This window comes from Colossoma macropomum, unplaced genomic scaffold (assembly GCF_904425465.1).
Source record: "Colossoma macropomum unplaced genomic scaffold, Colossoma_macropomum, whole genome shotgun sequence".
In the NCBI taxonomy this organism is placed as follows: Eukaryota; Metazoa; Chordata; class Actinopteri; order Characiformes; family Serrasalmidae; genus Colossoma; species Colossoma macropomum.
In genome coordinates this window covers 9,027,474-9,036,199 of record NW_023494786.1, presented here as the reverse complement: position 1 = coordinate 9,036,199, position 8,726 = coordinate 9,027,474, and the positions used below count along the sequence as shown (strand labels likewise).

Genomic DNA, 8,726 nt, shown 5'->3' with positions numbered 1-8,726 from the left:
ATTGTATTTTATTTTATGTTTTATATGTATATATACATTCTTTATCTATCATTTACTTCTCCTTTATTTACTTTTCAGGAAACAGTAAGTTCGTTAGCCTCTAATAGTTTCAATTTATCACTCCATTCCACTAGTGCCTGATGGTTATGTATAATGAATTATACTTAATAAACCATTTTAAACAATTTAATTCAATTTCCCAGCTTTGTTAGTGTCTCTATGTCATTTATTTGAAACCTGGGTTACACTTCACATATTGTTTGAGTGAAACTTGTGAAGAAGAGCACCGATAGCAGAATTCTTGATTAAAACTTTGCCATTAACACAACTGTACCATGTAAACTAGGGTCTAAACTGAGAGTCTGGGGGCTCACCAGCTGTGTCTGGTTGTTTGATTTCCTGAATGACAGGCCCCAGACCCATGACCCTTCCTCTAATTTCCATCAGGACGTTGCTAGCCTGATGGAAGCTTCAGTTAGCAGCACCATGATTTTATGGTGATGTTCTATCAAGCTGTTAACTAATACATTTTGTAGGTTTTGAATTGCAATACTTCATTAAGTAACATTTATAATGTTACATTGGAGCTATTTTATTTTATGTAGTGTACTTAACTTTCTTGTTAATTAGTTCTTGTGTCACAGTTGTCATGAATTCTATTAATAAAAACAAAAATAGGTATAACCGGTGGTAAAATCACAATAATATGCTCAAGGTCGTGCTCTACTATGAGATATTGGCTCTGTTCTGCTGATATATGGCTGCAGCACACCAGTGCCAATATCGCACAGTAGCCTATACCATGACCTTGAGTGTATTATTGCATAAATATACTGTAATTATCTATTTATGTCTTTTTTTAACAAATTACCTGCCTTCGAGTTTGGATGTATTTTTGATTTTATTGTCACTGTATTGTGGATGTTTAACAGCTTTCTTATGAAATTATGGAGCCATCTACAGCTCTGTTCATCTTCTAAAATGATTTAATTTCTTACAGCCTCCTACTAATTATGTGAACCTGTGCATTTTAGAGTACTAGCAGCATATTACAGCCGTTTTATACACATATCTGCAACTAAAATAAAGTTTTGAAAAATCAGTTTGGGTGCTCCTGGTCTAATTACATGTGTTAACACATCCTCTACAAAGAACACATGCCTATGCAAAAGTTATGGCACATTTTATATTTAATTTAAACCCAATATGTTAAACTCAGCAAATAAATAGAAATTGTTCACTGAAATTTGTAGAACAATGCCAGTTTTGTTCCCTGTAGAATGTGTTAACTTACTCTCATCTAGAAAATCAACAGAACCAAACGTTTGCAGATGACTGTACATATATATACATATCTTTTGTGTTTTCTCACCTGAATCGTAAGCCAACTCAAACGCAAACAGCAGCGAGGGCAGAAGAGCCAACAGTCTGAGAGCCATCCTGATGATGCTGAACACAAGCACTGTGTGATTTCCTCTGAGGGAGAAACTTTATGCACTGCAGCCCTTCCCTCCTGACCCACTGCTCCACTATCAGGAACCAATCACACATTAGTCCCTCATTTAGCTTTTACTTTCAATTTCAGCATAAAATATTATTTCTAATTAAAATGTGGTGTGCTTTTTCAAGATGTATAGTTTTGCCTTAAGTGCTCTTTAGTGTTTCACATGTCTGGAATTCATGTGCATCTGGTCAAGAAAATGTCCATAAAAAACATTGAAAAACTGTCAAAAAACTGTCAAAATAATTTAATTTTTTTCAAAAAAGGGTAACACCTTACAATATTTAATTACTTAACATTGTATAACTCTGAGCGTTAAACTATTTAATTTTGTCTTTGTGGCTCAATAAGAATACCAGTCCTTAAACAAACAAGCAAGCAAGCAAATATAGAACTATAGTACATCAAATAAAACAATAAAATACAGCCACATATATGACATAAGATTTTCTATATTGAATGTAGCCTATAGGCTATAATTAATATAATGACTAAGATTACTGAGTTCAGGTGTTTCAGGCACACTCATTGCTAACAGGTGTATCAGGCACACAGCAATGCAATCTCTGTAGACATTGGCAGTAGAGTGGGCTGTACAGTGACTTTTCATGTGGAACTGTAACAGGATGCCACCTTTACGTTGTTTCATGCTATTATTTTGAAATGGAAGCGTCTAGGAGCAACTATAGCTCAGCCACAACCTATATATAGGTGGACTTTACAGCAGCGGAAACATGTTCTCTGGAGTGATGAATCACACTTCACTATCTGGCAGTCTGATGGTTTGGTGAATGCAAGGAGAACCTGCCAGAATGCTAAAAGCCAAATGCATACATATAAATATTAAATTATGAATTCTGCTGAATGGGAGAGATATAATGCTGCACTACAGAATGCTGCATAACACAACAAATACCATATATTGTATATTGTATGCAAACGTTTAGGTGCCCTTGGTCAAATTATGTTTTGTTGATTTTCTAAGTGAAACTAAGTTAACACATCCTCTACAGAGAACATACATCTGAACATTTTAATGTACAATTACTTTCATTTGTCTTAATTTGCTGAATTTAATATTAAATATTTAATATTGGAGAAAAATAAAACAATCTGGCCTGTGTAAAAGTTATTTATATTGTATGTTTAATTTTTATTCCAATATTTAAGTTTGATCCCATGTAGAAGATGTTTAAATTTATTTTCACTGAGAAAACCAACAAAACAAGTAATTTGACCAGGGTTAAGATAAATTGTTCATTTATCATAACATAACATAATTTATGTAAAAGGCTGTGATGAAACAGTGGAAAGATATTTAGTAATAGAGCTTGTGTGATGGGCTTTGTGAAACACCAGCAAATCATCCTGTACTGCCCCGTCTTTTGTTTTTTAACCGAGGGCATGGACTTCCCTCAGTTGATAAAAACAAAAGACGGACATCCTGCCTCTTCGTTGCTCCCAATGTTACGAAAGTCAGTTATAAAGTTATAAAGATGTCGATTAATGAGGTTTCCAAGATCACTGCATGCTTTTATCGGTGAAGAAGGAATCGTAGACATTTTGTATTTTTCTTCATGCAGTTAACTTTATTATCAGGAAATGTGCTTTTCACTTATCATTGTTGACAAATGTCCAACAAGAGATCTACAGAAGATTACACACATTCCCACTTAGTGAATTTCAAGATAACCTTATCATGCGGATTTGGAATGTAGCATCCAACACCTGAAAAAGGGAAACTTATGTCATTGAATGTGCATGTATGTACATTTGCATCGGCACAGCACACAAATATGAAGAATCAGTACGTTTATGAATCAGTACTGACCCACGTCTGGTCTGATGATGGTGCCGTTCTGAAGCTGGGCGAGAAGCTCCCAGTATGTTTGTTCATTGTCATTCCCTGCCACTCCATTCACACTGACCAGGTAGGGGCCGTAGTCAGGATTCTCTGTAATGGTGAATCTGCATAGCAAAATATAGTCTGTTATCTCTAATGCACACACACACTGCTAGAAGCACCGACTTTGCATTTCCACTGACTAGCTACTTTATGCGGTCCAGCCTCTATTTGGACCATTCTACCAAATTACCTCATACTGTGCTGCCACAGTAAAAAAAAAGTAATTACGTATTCTGGTGTTTACAAGAACTATGTTATGATTCATTTAAGTTCAAGGCATTCATTGAGAAAGTTATAATCTAACTATATGCAAAATCATCATTTATAGGGTACTTTCTATCTGGAGGTCTGTCGAAAACCCTAACCCTGAAATTTCTTATGAAAATAAAATGTAATTTTTACGCCCACAGTTTTAGCCCACAGACAGAACCTTATTTTTTACATATATTTTCTGCAATTAAGTAAATTCTTTTCATTAAGTAAACTTAAAAAAATATATTATTTTCATTAAAATATATAATGATTTTATGTGTGTACATCTGTTCAAAGCTGTGTTTGCTAGTAATGTACAGGTTAGCGGTTTTGAGATCTGCTCAAAATTAGCTACAACTGTCACTACCGAAATATCTGGTAAAGTTTTGTCACTGTTATGATTGCTAGAGATAAAATAGATTATTCAATCACTTGTTTTAAATTAAACATTAATAAGGTATAGGGTCACTTAAAGCTAAAGCCTTTTAGTCTAAAGTCCAAATCAGTTAAAAGTCTGAAATGTGTTTTGAACTCTGACTTCGATCCAGTTCAGTGTATGATTAGATTGTAGCCTGTTGTCATGCATAACCTGTCAGCCAATTTCATCATTGATCACTTTCCAGTGATGGACCACTGTCGACCAATTACTATTTGGGTAGTGAACCATTTTCAACACAGCTAGTACACTGACACGGGATGCAATAGAATATGGAATATGTAATGGAAGTACATTTGTAATGTTCTTCCATCTAATGTAATGGAATATTTTCAGGAGAATACGTGTAGATTACTCACCCAATAAAAGAAAAAAATATTTCTGCAGGTTTAAAAAAAACACCATCAGTCCTTCTTCATTCACTACTCTAAAACCAGCACACATCCTGTAGCAAACATGCTTGTTAGATGGACTCTAAACAGGAACTCGACAAACAACTTCTACAAACGCTGAAGTTCCTGCTACAGCCTGAGTAGACTGATAAATCAATGTGATGATCAGTTATTAATCTCAGTAGCCACGTTTACATGCAGCCTGATGATCCGTTAATAATCCGACTAATAGCTCAATCAGAATAGAACACGTCCATGTAAACACCTCAATCGGCAAAGTCTAGTCCGATTGAGGCCATTCGGAATACTATTTCTATCCGATTGAACGAGGTGGGTAATCCTGTAAATAATCTGTTAAATAGAAGAATAATAGCCATGTAAACGCCTGAATCCGAATACATTCCAATCGGAACGTGTAAGTACGTTCTGCGCATGTGCGTGGCGAAAGTTTATACCGCTCAGCATGGCGGAGCAGAAACGGGTCTGCAGAGGAGACGAAGTTTATGCTCTGATCTTTAAAAGACGGCGGTGGGACGGACGACCAGCTTATGTGTCTTATTAATCTCAATGTCACTGAGCTCTGCTAAAGCCTAAGTAGACTGATAAATCAATGTGATGATCAGTTATTAATCTCAATGTTACTGAGCTCTTTTGAGGGATGATGGAACAACTAATCTCATAATGAACATGCACACAAGTGATAAGCTTAGCATCTTCGTTGTACTGGACTTATATGTGCTTTTTGTGGCACAATGTTACAAAGAGGTCATTATGTGATGTGATCTTGTAACACAAATGTCTGGAGACAACCATGAGAAATTCTGGCCTGTGTGGGAACATAGACTTATTGAGATGGGAAAACTTGAAAAAAAAAAAATGTCTAAACAAATCCAACGCCTCATGAAGGCAGAGTTCAGAGTGCAGGGCAATAGTGCGATCATCAACATTGTCTGCCAAACAACAAGTCTATTGTTAGCCGATGGATGTTATGCATGTAGATGTGTGTTTCCTATGCAGAGAACTCATTACATGTGGTACTAATAAACATTATCTCTTGCAAGGTAAAACAGTTCTGCTAGCTAACTATAACTTTTTGCTATCTAGCTTGTTTTGCTTGTGATGTTGATGTACATGGGTCACGAAAACGCACAAACTAGAGGAATTTAGTGGTGGGCTCTGCAGGGTGTGTATCCTTGTTTGCACTGGATGATGCCACTAATGCTTAACAAGTGAGTATGTAAGTGTAGAAAGTACTTAAACTGGTATAATGACATGAATTTTGAAGAACAGTGCAGCTTACTTAAATGTATCAGCTGACTCTTGGATTTTCATCATAGCTCCGAGTAAGATTCCTCTGTAGGCGATATCAGTGGTGTATGTCAGATTCTGTACATCGGCAAGGGAGTTGTATACAACCAGCGAAATTGGATAAGGACCCTCGATATCTGCAAGCACAAAGTTTTATTGAAGTCATATTGATAATAATTATTATATCTTGATATATAATTTAAAAAAAAGTTCAGTAGTGGTTATAGCATATATAAAGTGTTGAGTGGCCAGGGCTCACCAGCAGGCCCAGAGTTTTACTACACACTTCTATTACCTAGGAATAACTCAGCTAGCTTGCATTGTAGTCCCTGTAGTTACTGAATAATAAGCCTTAGTATGTAATAAGCCTGGGATTTAAAGAGGTTAATGCACCTTTGGCAGAAAAGCACCTATACCAGAATTCTTGATCAATGCTCAGGCTTCAGTTGTGCTGTTAAACTAAATACTAATCTATGAGGCCAGGGACTCGCCAACTCCATCTGTGTCTGGTTGTTTGATTTCCTAAAGCCCCACACTGTGAGGATGGGTAATGCAATGACATCCACATTAATAACACAACATCAGGGTCATAAAATTTGCAGATGAGACCACTGTTGTACCGTTGAGGGTACATTTGCATTGTTTGTACCGTGATGAACCAAAACATGTACCTGCACAGAACCTTTATTTCTAACAGTGTATAGTGCCATAAAAGCAACCTCTTTCTGTATGTTGATAAGACCAAATATAGCATTGTTCACATCTGGAAAGCCATGCAACGCTAATCACCCCCTCATTTCCACCAAACTGTTGACAACTTTAAATTTCTTGCCGTACACATTTCAGACAATGCTTCATGGTCTTTTAATACCACTAGCATCCTCAAGAAAGTGCAGCTGAAGCTGTCTTATTCGCGATGTCTAAAGAGTTTTAGTAGTTTAGGCAACCTGACTACTTTGCCCACTAGAACTCAGTCCAGACTGAGACCAGATTAAGACTTTTTCAGAATATAAAAATAAAAAGAAGGAAGAATTTTGGTTTGTTGTAAAAACGAACCAAATATCAAGTGTCTGCTGTGTCTGATCCACTCATACCAGCGCAACACACACTAACACACCACTACCACGTCAGTTTTACTGCAGTGCTGAGAATGATCCACCACCCAAATAATACCTGCTCTGTGGTGGTGCTGAACATTGAAGAACAGGGTAAAAGGAGGCTGACAAAGTAAGCAGAGAAACAGATAGACTACAGTCTGTAATTGTAGAACTACACAAGGAATTTGTGCATTCTCACCTGAATTGCAGGCCGAAGAAGCCAACTCAAATGCAAACAGCAACGAGGACAGAAGAGCCAACAGTCTGAAAGCCATCCTGATGATGCTGAACACAAGCACTGTGTGATTTCCTCTGATGGAGAAGCTTTATATACTGCAGCCCTTCCCTACTGAACCACTGCTCCACTATCAGGACCACACGTTAGTCCCTCTGTTTAACTTCACAACCAGCCACTTAGAGATTTAATGATTGCTCAGATACACAATCAAATAATACATTTAATAATCAAATACACATTAACACAAGTGGATTTGACCTTCTACTGTTTTTATTCAAGATTAAAAAGTGCTTATCTCTTTTAATGAATTTCAGTGTAAAACATCACGCATTAAATCTCTGATCTCACAGTTTATCACACTAATTGAATGCATGGTGTGCCATTGTAGCACGGACTGTGCTGCTGTAAGTGCTCTTTAGTGTTGTGTTTAGATCACATGTCTAGATATTAAAGTTCCATTAACTGTGGGAACAGGAACACTAAAATCTGGAACATCAAATGCTGTGATATCAGCTTTAATTACGTAAGCAGTCATGAAATTAAAGGTAGAGATCAAGATATCAAAGTTACACTGCAGCACTGAGGAACTTCGTATTAAAAAACACAATTATTGAAAAAAAAAACAGAAATAAAAATCTTAGAGATAACCATGTTGTCAGTCCTGCATGTTTAAGTAAAGTAAAATGGGGATTCCATCAATTTTTCCAAATTTCTGCATAATTCAATGGTTTAAATGTAAACAAGGTTATTCAGAGTGGTTTGATGTGAAATGTTCGGTTCCAGAGAAACTTAGAGAGTCAGAATTGTACACAGTGGTGGTGATAGGAACCAGACGTCTGCCTCTAAAAGCTCCCTCACCGCAAGTTATTACATTACTGGGTCATGAATACACTGCCTGATGTCTGAGACATTGTTTTATGATTGTTTTGAGATTAGATCTTATCTTAGAAGGCATTTTTAAAAGCCATGTATAGTCAGAGAGGTATATTTAGCGTGTTGTAAGGCAAAATAGTCCCTAATAATTTTTTCAGATTTACCACTACTTTGTCAACAACATTACATATAAAAACTCACTGCTTTGCACACAACCACGCAGTTCCTCCTGGTTCCTTGAACCTCACTGACAGACTAAAATCTGAGCAGGTAAACCTGTGCGTTTGTGTGTGAAGCTGTTAGCTTACACTCCTTTTAATTTATATCCTGACAGCACTGGGGCAAGTTTAGAGGATAACGACTCAAATCTGAGAAATGGGTGAGTGTCAGAGTAACAGAAAGACAGAATCTTTCTGATCATTAATGTCACACTGGGAGCTTGTTTAAACACAGAGACAGCGTGCAGGCATGTGGAGTCGATTCCAAAAGAATCGATTCTTCGACTCCAACACGTCTGGGAGTCAGGGTCAACTCTCGGCCAATGACTCTGGCCTTTGAAGTGTGATAATTAAACAAACTGTGTCCCTTGAGCCAATTACGATGAAAAGACCCAGAACAGTCCAAGCATTCCGACTCTAATCTCATTCATTATGTACTTCTGTCTTTGCCTTTTTATATTATGATGCATAAAAGGCTTCGACGAATTTTGCAGCAAATCTGGCT

The 8,726-nt window shown here is 36.8% G+C and overlaps 1 protein-coding gene across 1 annotated transcript; it reads right to left on the bottom strand.

Annotated features, from left to right (window-relative positions):
- Window positions 1–3,067: 3,067 nt before the first annotated feature.
- LOC118800045 (transcobalamin-1-like) lies at window positions 3,068–7,223 on the bottom strand. Its single transcript, XM_036560195.1, has 4 exons — window positions 7,092–7,223; window positions 5,788–5,932; window positions 3,333–3,469; window positions 3,068–3,229 (listed from the first exon to the last, which is right to left on the bottom strand). Exons 1-4 carry the CDS (start codon window positions 7,165–7,167, stop codon window positions 3,159–3,161), a joined length of 429 nt encoding a protein of 142 aa, XP_036416088.1. The 5' UTR covers window positions 7,168–7,223; the 3' UTR covers window positions 3,068–3,158.
- Window positions 7,224–8,726: the final 1,503 nt, after the last annotated feature.